A 16366-nucleotide genomic window follows, 5' to 3' on the forward strand; every position below is an offset into this window, starting at 1 on the left:
TGAAAGTCAGTGAAAACATTTAACTTAATTAAAATTCTGAGTAGTAAGGCCATTAATGGGTGAGAATGCAAAGTGCAATCTCTGCCTAAATAGTCCTCCCTTCTTACTAGAACTTAAACTACTTTTGCTAAATTATTTTCTGACTCAGTTAATGTAAAAATTGTATAGGTAGCTATAATGAGTGGACTGAGAAACATGCATGAGAAATGTCCTGAGCTCAGGTGGCCTTCGTAACTTGTGGAAACCTTAAGTCATACTAGCTCCTATTGGTTTTGGGAGCACGGGAGCCAGGCACCTCTGCCCTCCAGGTTCGGTAAGCCCATGAGAAATGTGATTCATCGGCAATAGGAATGCTATGCAGTGGAATGTGGTAAGTACTAAATGAAGGACGCGTCTAAATGAAGGACATGCACAATGTATCAGGTTAGAGGATAGGAGGAAAGATTCCAGCCAGGTTGACTAGTAAAGATTTTGTAGAAGAGGAGGTGCTTGACCCAAAACCTTGAGGAATAGCTGCAGTTTTTATGAGAAGAGATAGAAAAGGGAAAGAAGGCACAATGGTGGTGGAAACGGCATGGGCATAGGTCCCAGAAGGAAAGTAAATTAGTCTAGCCAGAATGTGACTTAATTAGTAACTACCAGGAGATGAATCCTGAAAGATAGGGTAGGGCCAGGTTGTGGGAGACTCTGAGTAAAGGCCCAGCTGTTAAGGCTCTATTTGCTTTTTGGGGATCTGTGAAATCTTTATTTATTTATTTATTTTCTTCTTCCTCTTCCTCTTCCTCTTCCTCTTCTTCTTCTTCTTCTTCTCCTTTTCCTCCTCCTCCTTCTCCTTCTCCTCCTCCTCCTCCTCCTCTCTTCTTTCTTCTTCTCCTTCTTTCTTCTTCTTCTTTCTTCTTCTTCTTTCTTCTCCTTCTTCTTCTTCCTTCTCCTCCTTCTTCCTCCTCCTTCTTCCTCCTCCTCCTTCTTTCCTTCTTTCTTTTTTTTTTTTTTGAAGACAAAGTCTCACTCTGTCGCCCCGGCTGGAGTGCAATGGTATGATCTCAGTTCACTTCAACCTCCGCCTCCTGGGTTCATGCCATTCTCCTGCCTCCACCTCCTGAGTAGCTGGGACTACAGGCACCCGCCACCACGCCCAGCTAATTTTTGTATTTTTAGTAGAGAAGAGGTTTCACCATGTTGGCCAGGCTGATCTCAAACTCCTGACTTCAGGGGGATAGGTCCCAGAGAGATGACGGGTGAAGCTGTACATGCACATGAGGTCTGAGGGGAGAACGTGGGTTTTGGCTGGACTCTGGTAGACCAGTTATTCTTTTGTTTGGGCATTAATTCACCCTCATTCACCTTATAAGCACCTACAGTTAGTCAAAAAATAAACAAAAATAGCATTTAAAGATGGGAAGAGGAGCCAGCAAAGGAAATAAAAAGGAATGACTGGATAAGATAAGAACCAGGCACTGTCAGGCTCTAAAGGGGGAGGAGGTGGAAGAGAGAGAGAAAGTGGTCAAGAGGGAGAAGAGAAAGGTAAGGAAGACAGGAGAGAGGCCCAAAGAATCAGCAACCATAAATCAAGAAAAGCTCTCTCAGCCATCTGATGTGGCTAGAAGCTATATTGCAGCTTTGAGTGGGATTTGAAAAAGTGAAAACAGTTCATTCAATCAAGAAAGTTGTTTTTGAAATTTGATAACTACAGGGGCATGATACTTGTACAGTGTCACCCAGTATTGTTAGTCCTAGTCCATTTTCAGCTCATACCTGCCTTCTAGATTGAAATTGAGGCTGTGGCTTTATTTTCAGATCCTCAAATTGCTCATCTAAGAAACATACACCTTATAGACTGGGAACAGTGGCTCATGCCTGTAATCCCGGCACTTTGGGAGACCAAGGCGGGTAGATCATTTGAGGTCAGAGTTGGGACCAGCCTGGCCAACAATGGTGAAACTCCATGTCTCTGAAAATACAAAAATTAGCTGGGCATGGTGGCGCGTGCCTGTAATCCCAGCTACTCAGGAGGTTGAGACAGGAGAATCGCTTGAACCCTGGAGGAGGAGGTTGCAGTGAGCCAAGATCACGCCACTGCACTCCAGCCTGGACAATAGAGTGAGACTCTGTCTCAAAAAGAAAAAAAGAAATATACACCTTATAAATGATTGTTTGTTTTTCCAGCCTGGACAATAGAGTGAGACTCTGTCTCAAAAAGAAAAAAAGAAATATACACCTTATAAATGATTGTTTTTGAAACACACCAACTTAGATTTTCATAAAGAAAAGTACAATTCCATGAAGTCCTTGCCTTCCAGAGGGAGGATACATTGTTTAAAACTGTATCCAGGCCCAGTGCCGTGGCTCATGTCTGTATTTCCAGCACGTTGGGAGGCCAAGGCAGGCGGATCACCTGAGATCAGGAGTTCGAGACCAGCCTGGTCAACATGGTGAAACCCCATCCTAAAGTACAAAAATTAGCCCCAGGCATATGGTGACACACACCTGTAGTCCCAGCTACTCAGAAGGCTGAGGCAGGAGAATTGCTTGAACCTGGGAAGTGGAGGTTGCAGTGAACCAAGATCACACCACTGCACTCTAGCCTGGGTGACAGAGCAAGACTGTCTCAAAAAAAAAAAAAAAAAAAAAACTGTATCCATAGAAGCAAACCATTTTGTTTTGTCTTGGGATTTTTTAGATCGAAGGTGGACCAGGTACAGGACATAGTTACTGGTAACCCTACAGTCATCAAGATGGTCGTCAGCTTCAATAGAGGTGCCCGGGGACAGAACACCCTGCGCCAACTCCTGGCTGCAGTGGTGAAAGAGATCATCGAGGACAAGTCGCTGATTATCAACACGAACCCTGTAGAGGTGTACAAGGCTTGGGTGAACCAACTAGAAACACAGACTGGAGAGGCCAGGTAATAAGAGTCCGGAAGGTGTTGGTCTTCTGTTGTGTTTTTTGATATTTTCACATGTGTATTTATTTACACCCTTAAACTTTGTTAGGCAAACAGTACATAGTCAATTGTCAATCCAAAATGTTACCTCCCTTTAACATATCCATGCAAATTACATCTTGATACTAAAAGGTATTTCCAGATTTCAGAGCCAGGTGATCCCCAATGCCACAACTTCCATAATTCTCTCCCTTGTTTGTTTTCTTTGTGTATTTCTAAACCTCGACCTAGAGATGGTGCAGACTCTCTCTTCACCTGATAATACATACTTTCTTTACAGTTACCAATCAAGTAACTTTACTGTGTAAGGTTTAACAGTCCAGGTTGGATTGGCGTATTCTGAGTGGTGGTTTGTAGATTTAAGCAATCCTAGCTTCTTGTTTCCTGTAAAAGGATGTCTGTGAAATAAAGTGTACACAGAGAATTTTGTAATTATGTGGCTGGTTGTCACAGTACTATTTGTAATAATAAAAAGTCAGGAAAAGTCAAAATATTTAGCGTTGAGGGATTTGTTAAATAAATGTTGGTATAGCACATAATGGAATAAGTATTTGGAATGATGGTATAGATATACATTTCTTGGCACAGAAAAAGTTGATGGTATATTTTCCAGTTGGGGTTAGGTGCAATAACCCATTTTTCTGGGAAAAGAATGCTCATTGCATACACCACACAGGATCTGTATAGAATGTCTACATACACAAATTGCATTATACTCATTAACACGTGAGACCCATAGACATACATGCACAGAGGAGGATTTGGACAGTTATGCCCTAAGGTATGAAAATTGGTTGTCTGCTTTGGTATTGTTTTAGATTATATGTGATTTTATTTTTCTGTAATGAACATTTGCTTTTTATAATTAAAAGAAATTTAGCTGAGTCTAAATTACCTGGGTCTGCCTATTATTTTGCCAGAAGAGCCCAGAGGGACAGCCTCAAGTCCTTCCTGCTTCAAGTTGCAGAAGGCACCCTCTGTGAGGGTGGAGCCTCCCCTCATTTACTAAACATTTTGTTACTGGTGTCAGCGGGCAAAGTCCAATTCACTATACAAAGCTTGACTATTGAACCAACTTGGCAGGAAAAATTAATGCGTGTACCTAAGCCTCCAGTTAATTTAAAGCCTTTGTGTTTTCAGCAAGTTGCCTTATGATGTGACCACAGAACAAGCTCTAACATACCCAGAAGTGAAAAATAAACTGGAGGCTTCCATTGAGAACCTAAGAAGGGTCACCGACAAAGTCCTGAATTCTATCATTTCTTCCCTTGATCTATTGCCGTAAGTTGTACTTGCAGCAAGTTTAACATTCTTTCCTGGAAGTTCTTGGAATACGATGTAAAATAAGCCCCTGTAGTGAAGGCAGCAGTTTCCCCTTATACTGTGTTTACTATTTTAAAAGATTGCTACATTTACCTTTTAAATCCTGAGTGTTCTGTAAAGAAGGGGCAATGCTTCAGTAGCAAACACAGCTCAGTTATTATCATCAGTGGAAGTCCTGTGATTCCATTACCATCTCATCTTATGTTTAATTTTTAGAAAAACTACTCAGCTGAAGTTGACTGGAACAATTGCTGTGTGTTTTTTCCTCACTCCGCCTTTTTTCCATTATTTTCTTTTGTCATCTGTTTTATATGTAGTTATGGATTGAGGTATATAGCCAAAGTACTGAAGAATTCGATCCATGAGAAATTCCCCGATGCAACAGAAGATGAGCTATTAAAGGTAGATTTTCAAGGGTAATCTCACCATAGCTTCTCCTGGGGTTTGAATCAAAATTACCAACATATAACTTTGTAAGATTGTTCCCCATGTGTAATTATTTATAAAAAGCTGCAGGTCTTCTGTTTCTAATGACTCTCAAGATAATTGATTAAGCTGAGGTTAATTTGGAGATCCTAGGCATTATTGAAATTCTTGTATTAGAGCATTTTGGGGGCAATGAGCATTTTTTCATCAAAAACAACTTTGCAAATTATGCTATTAATAATGTGTGATTGTATTCATTGCCTTTACTTAACTCCTTGTTAGGATTTACATCAGAAAATGATCTGCTTTCTCTTGGGAAATGTAAGGAGTATATATCTTTTAAAAAAAAAACTAAACTAAAACTCTTGAGTTTTCTTTCTTAAAAATGGTCTTGCACTTCTACATCACTCCAGATTGTTGGAAACCTCCTGTACTATCGGTACATGAATCCAGCCATTGTAGCTCCAGATGGCTTTGATATCATTGACATGACAGCTGGAGGTCAGATAAATTCTGACCAAAGGAGAAACTTAGGATCGGTGGCCAAGGTTCTTCAGCACGCAGCCTCCAACAAGCTGTTTGAAGGAGAAAATGAGCATCTCTCATCTATGAACAATTATTTATCAGAGACATATCAGGAATTCAGGTGAGAGGGGCCGTTAGTTTTGGAGAAACATGCAAGAATGGTAGGCAAGAATAATATGTGCTCTGTGCCCAGAGCTACAGTGGGCATGGAGGACAGGAACCCCAGGTGGTTACAAGCATTGCTTCTACCAACCACTCAGGGAAAGAGGAGAGAGGGAAGTGCAGGCAAGATTGCCTCTGCCTGGTGATCCTATCCTACCCCTACTGCTGCACTCCCATTACACTGAGTCTTTTCTGTGCGTATTATTTCTGCTGCTGACAAAATGGAATGCTTGTTCTTCCTTGTATGCTACAGGCATCTAGTACCTAGAATTTAAAAATCAAAATAGCAGATTTCTGCTTTTTTCAACTTAAGAAGAGAGGAATCATTTTTTAAAAGTTTTCCTTTGAGGAAGAACTTGCCTTATCTACATCAAATACATTTGACCCTTGATCAACACAGGTTTCAACTGCTCCGGTCTATTTATATATGAATTTTTTCAACCAAAGACAGAGAGAAAACACAGTATTCGTGGGATGCAAAACCCACATATACAGACAGATGACTTTTCACATACGTGGGTTCCACAAGGCCAATTTCAAACTTGACTATGCACACATTTTGGTGTGTATGGGGGTCCTGGAACCAATCCCCCAAACATACCAAGGGACGACTATAGTAGGAAATGGAATACTTGATTTTGAAAGGTTATGAAAGCCCAGATTTTATATTTGTTGATGATTGTGTATGTAAATATGTTCTGTTCTATTTTCAAGCCTTTCTTAATGACACATTTAAGAAGATTTAATTCTATTGATTTTGTGTTTCTAAATTATATCACTAATCATTAACAAGAAAGGCATGAGTCTTGTAGTCAGATTCACTCCTTCTAGAGCTCTGAGGAAGCACTTTCCTCTTGTCATGTTTGTTCTCATGTCTGCCATTTAATCAACAGGCCATAGAAGTATAGCATAAATTTTGCCTCTTTTAAATCCTCACTTGGAAACTTATTTCCTATTCCTCAGTCTCCCTCTGGGTGAGTGACTTATCTGAAAACAAAGGTAGTTCATGATTATTCATTTCTATTTAGAATTTGTGGTCTTTTGTGAGAAAATTACCCCAAATCCTCTTACTACAGAAAGTGTTGATTTTTCAAGCTGCAATTTTTTCATTCTTCTCACCAACTAAAAAAGTAATATCCAGGCTGGGCAACATAGGGAGACCTCATCTCTACAAAAAAATTTTAAAAATTATCCAGGCATGCTGGCACGCACCTGTAGTCCTAACTACTCAGGAGGCTGAGATGGGAGGATCACTTGAGCCCGGGAGGTCAAGGCTGCAGTGAGCTGTGTTTGTGCCACTGTATTCCAGCCCAGGTGACAGGGTGAGACCCTGTCACACATACACACACACAAAGTAATATCCATTTCCCACATTTCTCATGAACTTTTAACTGCTGTTATTCCTATCAGTCATTTATGTTCCCAGCTATTCTTTATTTAAAAAAAAAAAAAAAAAAAAAAAACACCAAAGAAGTGAGCCTCTTCTAAGCTTGTCCTAAACTTGTCCTTTCTTCCACTCATATTTATCCTTTGTGTTTCTCAGAAATCTACAAAAAATTATAACCAAAGCAGCATAGGAAAGCTGATTGTCACATAGGAACATGCTCCCCACAACAGGGCTCTGCTGTTTAACCTCCCCCAGCCTCTGGCTGGGAAAGCAGAGGTCATTTCTGGTACGTAAGACCCAGGTGCCCATAGGAGAGATACCAACAATGATTTCAGGCATATGAAACATTTACAACTTTATAGAATAAAATATATATTCAACCTGCACAAGAATTGTTTAGGCAAAAAATACATAGAACTACTAAACTGTGATCACAGCATGTCTCACTTTTCTTGATATCTGTCAAAACTTGCTATAGCTTAAAATAGATTTTTTAGGGTCTGAGTACTGGGACATGTTATGTATTTGGATGTCAAGCCTTAACAGTCTTTCCGTCAGCCAGCAGATATTTGCAACAACAAAGAAGAGTAGACTTGATCTCATTTTTGTCAAACTGATAACAGAAGCTCTGAAGGGTGATTAGGGTGATGTAAACCCAGGAGCTTGTGCTGTTTAAAGCAGCAAATTTGACTAATTGTTTTTTCTATTGTATTCCTCACAGAGGCTTGATTCTTAGATCAAGAATTATCATTTTTGACTTTTTATTTTAAGTTTCAGGGACCATTTTTAAAGTAACATTTTTAAGATGACCTGTGCGTAGGTCACTATATCACTAAGTCACAAACAGGGCCTGGGGCCCTTGCCACTCTCTCCAATCCTGTTTGAGGAGCTGGGTCCAATATCCAGAAACATGGATGCAGCTCCAACAGCTGGGAGCCAGCCTGAAAGAAGCTGTAACACGTCCTCTCAAGGTTTGAGTTGGGAACAAAGTACATGTCATCATTCAAATTTTCCTAGCTATTTTGATGAAACTGTTTAATGCACACATTTGAGTCTATCTTAAGACTTTTTCCCCCCTTTATTAGGAAATATTTCAAAGAAGCATGTAATGTCCCTGAGCCAGAAGAGAAGTTTAATATGGACAAATACACAGACCTGGTGACAGTCAGCAAACCAGTCATTTATATTTCAATAGAAGAAATCATCAGCACACATTCAGTAAGTGGGGCTGGGGAGGCGTCTTAGCAATGGACCTATGGTTTAGGCATCTGTTATCTTGAAAATGTTTAATCTCTACAGGACTTATTGTACACATGTGCTAATACTCATATTCTTAACCCTAAAAATCCCTCAATTATTTATTCCATGACTCTTATACATTAATAAAACTCCTTCTCCCAAACAAGAAAATTCTATTTTTACATAATATATTTATTCCCTGACTCCTATATATTAATAAAACTTCTCCCCAGAAAAGAAAGTGTACTTTTGGTATAATCCATTTACAAAGCCAGATTGTGACTGGGATGGTGGCTTATGCCTGTAATCCCAACACTTTGGGAGACTGAGGTAGGAGGATCGCTTGAGCCCACGAGTTTGAGACTAGCCTAGGCAACATAGTGAGACCCTCATCTCTACAAAAAATTTTTTAAAATTAGCCAGGTTTAGTGGTACATGCCTGTAGTCACAGATACTTAGGAGGCTGAGGTGGGAGGATCACTTGAGCTCAGGAGTCTGAGGCTGCAGTGATCTATGATCATACCACTGCACTCCAGCCTGGGCAATAGAGCAAGACCCTGCCTCAAAAAATAATAATAAATAATAATAAAAATAAAGCCAGATTGTAAATGTGCAGTTTAAGCCCTAGGCAGGGACAGGCTATGGTGTTCTCATCAGCCAAAGCCATGCTATCTCGACCCACACCCTGTCTCTCCCCTCTTCCAGGAACCCTCTCAGTTTTTCCAGTAATTTTCTGAGGGAAATGAGAATATTCTTTTTATTCTAATGTTTTAACATAGAGAGGCAGTAAACAGGCTATGCAAAGAAAACAAGCAACTATCACTTCCATTGTTCTGGAAACCGCCATTTCTTGGAAGCAGGCAGTTTTTCACATCATGTGCTGTGCTATGACATCTACATCTGGTTTGCATGCAGACATCACTGTCATCAGCCATTAGCATCTATTAAGTATCTGTTGGGTGCGGGGAACTGTGCTCAGTGGCATGGGGAAGGAATTGGGAGGCTTTAGATGGCTTTGCAAACATTAAAATTTTTAAAAAGCTAATCATTGAGGGATTTGCATTGTTTTGTTTTTAAGATCAATTGGAACTTCTTTCCTGAAAAATCTTGGTTTTTAAAAGGTAACCTTTTCAAGAATAGTTTCAGACCTTATGAGTTAAAGCAAGGTCCTGGCGATATGTTAGCAATGCACCCTGGACCTCCCAAATTAGAACCTGCGTTCTAACAAGATCCCAGAGGATTCAGATGCACATTCAATTTCTAGATGCTTCAGTTAAGGATGCACCCAACTTTGGATTATACAGACAACTAAGGGGAAAGCATAATAAATACATGTTCTCAAAGGTTGTGCTCCAGCCCCCATCAAACCAGACATACTAACAAGTGGCAGGTTAGCTGCTTAAAATTTCAGTCTATTATTAAGCTCTTCTAAGAAACTAAAGCTTGAATGTAGGTTTGAAGGAAAGATTGAATCTAGTATTGATTTTCTTCTTTCAGGATTGGAACAGGGAACTTCCCTGACATTTATATCAAGCTCTCAATACATACTGATTAAATGAATAGGCTATCCTTCTTTTCTCTATATATAAACACCCGAAATTACAAGGAAAACTGTCTAGCAATCTAGCAATGCATTACTTACAAAAATAATTATCTATTGGACAGACTTGTTTATATTTGAGCAATGACCCATTTGTCTGTTTTTATGGTACATTCTCTGTCTTCAAAGAATGTGCACATCTTGGATGCACATTTGCTGAATGCAATATCCACATGCAAGAAAAATGGTAGGGAGTACTTGTTTAGAGTGAGAGATTCTTTCCTGAGGGTAGCAGAGAGAAAATGTTACCGTATTAATTTAGAAGTCTTAGAAGTCTTTAAGAAGAAATAGTCTCTTCTTTTGTTAACAAGAATTGAAAACGGAATTCAATCCTGGGAAAGAGAGCTTGTGACCGATTTGGAATTTCTTCCTGTGTTAGGTTGGAAGCAGATGTAATGTGGGGAAATTGCGTAATTTCATAGGAAGACTGTCCTGTTTACTGTCTGCCTTCTGTGTGGAGGCGTCCATGTGCAGACACAAGCACAGCAGTAGCAGGATTTGCCAAGCCTGTGGCCATGTGCTTGCCCCTTTCTCTAAGGAAGATGTAAGAACTTCAAAATAAGCTCTTTAAAAAGAAATTATTAGGAAATTTTGTCAGAATAAAAGGTAGAAGCTGACCACCTAAATCATTTTCAAAGAAAACAACCAAATCAGTTGCCCTGGCTCATCAGAGAACAAGAACATAAATTTATCCATCTTGCATATTTTGTTCTTGTCTCTTAATTCGCTCTGTGAATACACTAGAAGCCATTGCATCGTACATTTTAAGTGAGTGGATTTGATGTATCTGAATTCATTTTGGTAAAGTTGTTGGAAAAAAGATTGAAAATGGAAAAGGAACTAGCTTTTCATTATGATGCAGGATTTTATAAAAATAGTTGCTCAGAACAACAAATGTTACCTCCTGTCTCCAGGATTACTAGTTCCATACTTTAGAAATGTTGTTTCAATCTAATTAGAAATGCAAGCAAAAACAGATGTGTTGCTGTTCGTGTATAAGGTTGTAATAATTAAACCAACTCCATTAAAATTTGTTTAAATTTTAAAAAAAACAAAAACCAGATGTGTTGTCCTTCATGGTTTCCCCTAAGTGCTGCTACCCCTCAGGAGTTAACGCTGTTTCCTCTAAGACCTGGCAAGACACCCCAGCAGATGTTACTCATCTTTGGGCCTTCTTAGGATCAGGAAAGGGGAAACCACTCAGGACATGTAGGTCTCTTACATCCTTACCCAGGAGAGATCTTCACTGCAAGACAGATTGAAACAGCTAATAGTAGTGATTAAGAAGAAGATAACGGTAGTGTTTGATTACTGCATAGAAATGTAAATGCCCCTCCAGTTTGTTACCAACATTAGCTGAAAGACCTGCCTGATTCTGGACTCTTCCCCCAACTTTGACTTTTTCTATGGAGGAAGAGCGAAGCACAGAGATCAGGTAGTAGAAGGCTACTCCTTGGCAGACCTTGCTGAAAAAGGGTTTATGAACATGTTTCTTGCTGCAATTTTTTGATGTACAGTAGGTACTTCCCTCTGAGATACAATAAAAACTGTATCTATGTCTCTGATTTTTATAAATGTCATACTTGTGTTTAAGATTTAAATAGTATGAGGAGGACATTATGAAAAATTTCATATAAATATGGTACAGTTGAGAATTTACTTTTTTCTTTGTGTGTGTGTTGCTTTCTACATAAAGCTCCTGTTGGAACACCAGGATGCAATTGCCCCTGAAAAAAATGACTTACTGAGTGAATTGCTGGGGTCGCTGGGAGAGGTGCCGACCGTGGAATCTTTTCTTGGTAAGAGCTTGTTCCTTCTACTTATCTGTTGGTTTTTGTTTAATTGGGTTGGTTGGTTGGTTGGTTTTCCTATCCTAGATAAAACAATTTCTTTTGGAATTTAATGCTTAAGCATATTTAAAGAATAACAACTACACTTGCCCCTTCCTACAGTAAGAGTTCTATAATTGATAGAGTCCGGGATTATAAAATAATTCAATATTTTTGAAGGTGAGCTCCAGATATGTAAAAAAGGAATTGTCAACCTGTATTATACAGAAAGAAGGCATCGTTAAAGAACCAAATTTATTAGGAAATGAGAAATAATTTTATTAACAGTTATCCTTTTTAGTAATTTGTTTGTATTTGAAATACCTATGTCCCGTGTCATTTTAATTTTTCAATTGATATTTTAAAAGCCACTTTAGCTATAGTAGAATGTGGGTTTTGTGAAGACCATGATCTCTCATTTAATTACTGAGCCTGTCTTTCCCACAGAACCTTTATCTTACATTGTTGGTGCCATCATCACAAAGAGTGAATTGTAAAAATAACACTAGGATTTTTTCCTTACAGGAGAAGGAGCAGTTGACCCCAATGACCCTAACAAGGCAAATACATTAAGTCAGCTTTCAAAGACCGAGATTTCTCTTGTCTTGGCAAGCAAATATGACATAGAGGATGGTGACGCTATAGATAGCCGAAGCCTCATGATAAAGTAAGTTTGGGGGTTAAAGGGCACATGTCTCCAAATACACATCTTAAACCATGCAAATTCAAATAAGGCTAAATCCCAACTAATTTATTTAAAAGTATGTGAACATTGGCCAGGCATGGTGACTCACGCCTGTAATCTCAGCGCTTTGGGAGGCTGAGATAGGCGGATCACGAGGTCAAGAGATCAAGATCAGCCTGGCCAACATGGAGAAACCCCATCTCTACTAAAAATATAAAAATTAGCTGCGCGTGGTGATGCATGCCTGTAGTCCCAGCTACTCAGGAAGCTGAGGCAGGACAATGGCTTGAACCCGGGAGGCGGAGGTTGCAGTGAGTGGAGATCGTGCCACTATACTTCAGCCTGGCAAAAGAGCAAGACTCAGTCTCAAAAAAAAAAAGTTTGTGAACATTGAAATCTATTATGTATATCCATCAAACATCTAATCAAGGGATAATAGACTCTGTAGAATTTAGGAAGGAATTAAATATTATAATAGTTTACAACACCTTCCTTGGTTTTTAGTTTTCCATATAGTAATTTGATTTTTTTCCTTTGAGAAATGATTAACTCAGCTTACACAAGTCCTTAGGTAACTGAAGAGAAATATCTATTACAGAGTGGCCAGAAGATTAGTAAGGAAATCCAGTTAACCAACGTTAATTTCCGATATAGAATCATATAAAAACACATACCTACGATAAGACATTATGATACCATCTGATTTATTGGCCTTCCTTCCTATTAAACTGATCCTGGATATGTTTACCAGCTTTGACTTTATTTGTACCCTATTTCCTGCCACCAAAGACTTCAAGTGAAGCATTCACACTTTAAATAATACTATCTTTTCTCCATCAAAGAATCAAGGATATTCCACATCCATCCTTTACACACAGAGTAAGAAAGAGAATGAGATTCATGATACAACACCATAAATCAAAACACCATAATTCAAAAGCACACGCTGACCAAGCAATGCAGTTTTCAAGAACTTATACAGACCCGAGAGTGCATATCAGTACATTAGAACAGTTTTGTATTGGGGTGAGATGGAGACTGGAAGTGGAAAAATGAGGACAAAAGGGAACAAGTGTGTGTTGAAACAATACTTCACATATTACTTCCAAGCTACCTGTCCTGAGTTCTGAGGTTGTTTTTATTTGTGGCAAGAGCTTTCTCTCCTGCCACTGATGTGCTGAAGTGTGCTTGAAATGTGAATGAAAACAGCATTCATCTCCACTTAATTTTTTTTTTAAACATTCAATCATCTATGAAAACAACAGAAAGAACTTCTTCACTGTGCTGTGTTGATATGTTCTTCTCTTAGGCTTGTTGATTTTGTCCTCAGATCATCTGAGGCTCCATTTGGTCATGCACCATTTGGTCAATGCTTGTCTACCTACTCTGTGTTCATGCACTGGGCTTGAGACTGGGATACAACAGTAGGCAAGCTGGTAACAGCCTCTGTCTTACAGGGGTGGAGAGCACAGCTCGACAGTAGGACCGTGACCAAGTTGCAGGACTAGGACTTACCCTTGGCCTCACAAGAGTTGAGGGCAGTTCTTTTTGACTACAGATTACCAAGGCAGATCAAACTTTCAGGGAGACAATTCAGGACAGGGCAGGAGAGAAAGGGGGAGAAAGTCTCCACCTGGGTTCCTCTGAACAAGTGCCAGTTATAAAGATAACTGGAAATACAGATTGTGTGGTTTTGCCATGTAAATGAAATTAGGGCAAGTATCCCATGATCTCATAAGCTTTGTCCTTTAGAAGTAATGGAAAGAAATTTTTTCTTAATTAGTTTTGTCTGCTATTTCAACATTATTTTCTAAATGCAGTCAACTCAAATGTCTGCATGATGTCTGAGAATCACAATTTGAGTAGTTTAAAGTATCAGATCATCTGAATATCATATATATTTATACTTATTCCTGAGCACCAGTCTCAATGATCCCGCAAATTCTAGGAAATCACATTTTAAAGATAAAACCATAAAAGTCAGGCCTGTCTGGAAGCAATGTGTCTTAGCCTGGGAAACCTGGGACGTTGTCCTGTTTGCCATTACCCAGCCTCGGCCTTGTGTGGCTCTCCCCCAGTCTCCAGTGTGTGTTGGAAACAAACAGTATCCACTTCTTTAATCACCACACTATGTAGAGCCAGCAGTGGGTTTATTTTTATTGTGGTAAAATACACATAAAACTTCCCATTTCAGCCATTTTAAAGTGTACATGCATTCAGTACATTCACAGTGTGCAACCATCACTGTTGTCTAGTTCCAGAACATTTTTATCAGATGTGAACCCCGTACGCATTAAGGAGTCATTCCCCATTCCCCGCTGCTGCCCAGTCCCTAGCAACTACTAGTCTGCACTCTGTCTTTGAACTTTTGCCTGAAGATATGAAGTCGTATCTCACTGTGGTTTTGGTTTGTACTTTTCCAATGACCAAAAATGTTGAGGATTCTTCCATGTTTGTCATCCATTTGTGTATTTATGTATTCTTTTTGGAGAAATGTCTATTTAAGTCCTTTGCCCCTTTTAAAATTAGGTTGTTTGTGGTTTTGTTCCTCAGTTGTAAGAGTTGTTTATATATTCCAGATACTGGACCCTTATCAGATATATGATTTGCAAATATTTTTGCCCCTTCTGTGGGTTCTCTTTTACTCTCTTGATAATGTCCTTTTCTGCACAAGTGTGTTTTCTTTTTTAATTTCGATGAAGTCCAGTTTATCTGTTTTTTTTGTTGTTGTTGTCGTTGCTTGTGAGATTTACCCTAATGTTTTCTTCTAAAGGTTCTATAGTTTTAGCCTTTATAGTTAGGTCTATTAACCCTTTTTGAGTTAATTTTTGCGTGGGTGTGAGACAGGTGTCCACCTTCATTCTTTTTTGTTGTTGTTGTTTTTTGTTTGAGACGGAGTCTCGCTCTGTCACCCAGGCTGGAGTGCAGTGGCATGATACTGGCTCACTACAAGCTCTGCCTCCTGGGTTTATTCCATTCTCCTGCCTCAGCCTCCTGAGTAGCTGGGACTAGAGGCACCTGCCACCGTGCCCAGCGAATTTTTTGTGTTTTTAGTAGAGGCGGGGTTTCATTGTGTCAGCCAGGATGGTCTTGATCTCCTGACCTCTGACCTCGTGATCCGCCCACCTCAGCCTCCCAAAGTGCTGGGATTACAGGCGTGAGCCACTGCACCTGGCCCCACCTTCATTCTTTTGCATGTGGATGTCCAGTTGTCCTAGCACCGTTAGTTAAAGAAACTATTCTTTCTCCATGGAATGGTCTAGGCACCCTTGTCAAAAACTAATTGACCATACATGTATGGTTTTATTTATGGATTCTCAATTCTACTCCATTCACTTATATGTCTATCCTTGTACTAGTGCCACACCATATTGCTCACCGTAGCTTTGTAGTGAGTTTTGAAATAGGGAAGTCCTCCAACTTCTTTCTTCTTTTCCAAGATTGTTTTAGTCTTGCAGTTGAATAGGTCTTTTGCAATTATATGTGAATTTTGGGATCTACTTTTCCATTTATGTAAAAAAAGGCTTGAGGTCAGTGTTTTAATAGAGGCCCTAAGTCTTTTATGCTCAAAGGCCTTCCTCCTGGCATACTGTGAGATCTTACTGTTGGCTGACCACTTTACTAAGCAGCCCAGTGATCAATGTAGGTAACAATCTGAAATCAACACTGACTGATTAGCCATCCCTGAAAGTGAAATGTGGGTATTGCCCAAAAGATTTAATAGAATTAGCTCTATGATTTTAGTCAAGCCCTGCTTCTAAATATGTTTCCTTTAAAGTACATATTTGAAAAATCTTGATACTAACAGATAATTACAAAGTGCAGCATTGACAGGGAACCTGAAAACTGAGTCTTTTTCTTAAAGGCAAGGAAACTAAAGTCTAAAAGTACCAGTATCAGTCCATGGCCTATTAGGAACCAGGCTGCACAGCAGGAGGGGAGCAAGTGAAGCTTCATCTGTATTTACAGCTGCTCCCCATCACTGGCATGAATACCTGAGCTCCACCTCCTATCAGATCAGTGGCAACATTAGATTCTTATAGGAGTGTTAGCTCTATTGTGAACTGCACATGCAAGGGATCTAGGTTGCACACTCCTTGTGAGAATCTAATGCCTGATGATCTGTCACTGTCTCCCATCATCCACAGATGGAACTGGCTAGTTGCAGGAAAACAAGCTCAGGGCATCCACTTATTCTGTATTATGGTGAGTTGTATAATTATTTCATTGTATATTACAATGCAAT

The 16366-nt window shown here is 39.5% G+C and overlaps 1 protein-coding gene across 3 annotated transcripts in view; it reads left to right on the plus strand.

The window, feature by feature from the left end:
• The window catches only part of IQGAP2 (IQ motif containing GTPase activating protein 2), a 315690-nt gene that overhangs the window by 276363 nt on the left and 22961 nt on the right, over window positions 1-16366 (plus strand). For all 3 annotated transcript variants that reach the window (XM_033179907.1, XM_033179908.1, XM_033179909.1), the window contains 7 exons: window positions 2681-2905; window positions 4085-4225; window positions 4585-4669; window positions 5107-5339; window positions 7853-7985; window positions 11303-11405; window positions 11961-12102. In XM_033179907.1, the coding sequence (XP_033035798.1) occupies window positions 2681-2905; window positions 4085-4225; window positions 4585-4669; window positions 5107-5339; window positions 7853-7985; window positions 11303-11405; window positions 11961-12102 (1062 nt within the window). The remainder of the gene's footprint in view (window positions 1-2680; window positions 2906-4084; window positions 4226-4584; window positions 4670-5106; window positions 5340-7852; window positions 7986-11302; window positions 11406-11960; window positions 12103-16366) is intronic.

This window comes from Trachypithecus francoisi, unplaced genomic scaffold, assembly GCF_009764315.1.
Source record: "Trachypithecus francoisi isolate TF-2019V2 unplaced genomic scaffold, Tfra_2.0 Lachesis_group2, whole genome shotgun sequence".
Classification (NCBI taxonomy): Eukaryota; Metazoa; Chordata; class Mammalia; order Primates; family Cercopithecidae; genus Trachypithecus; species Trachypithecus francoisi.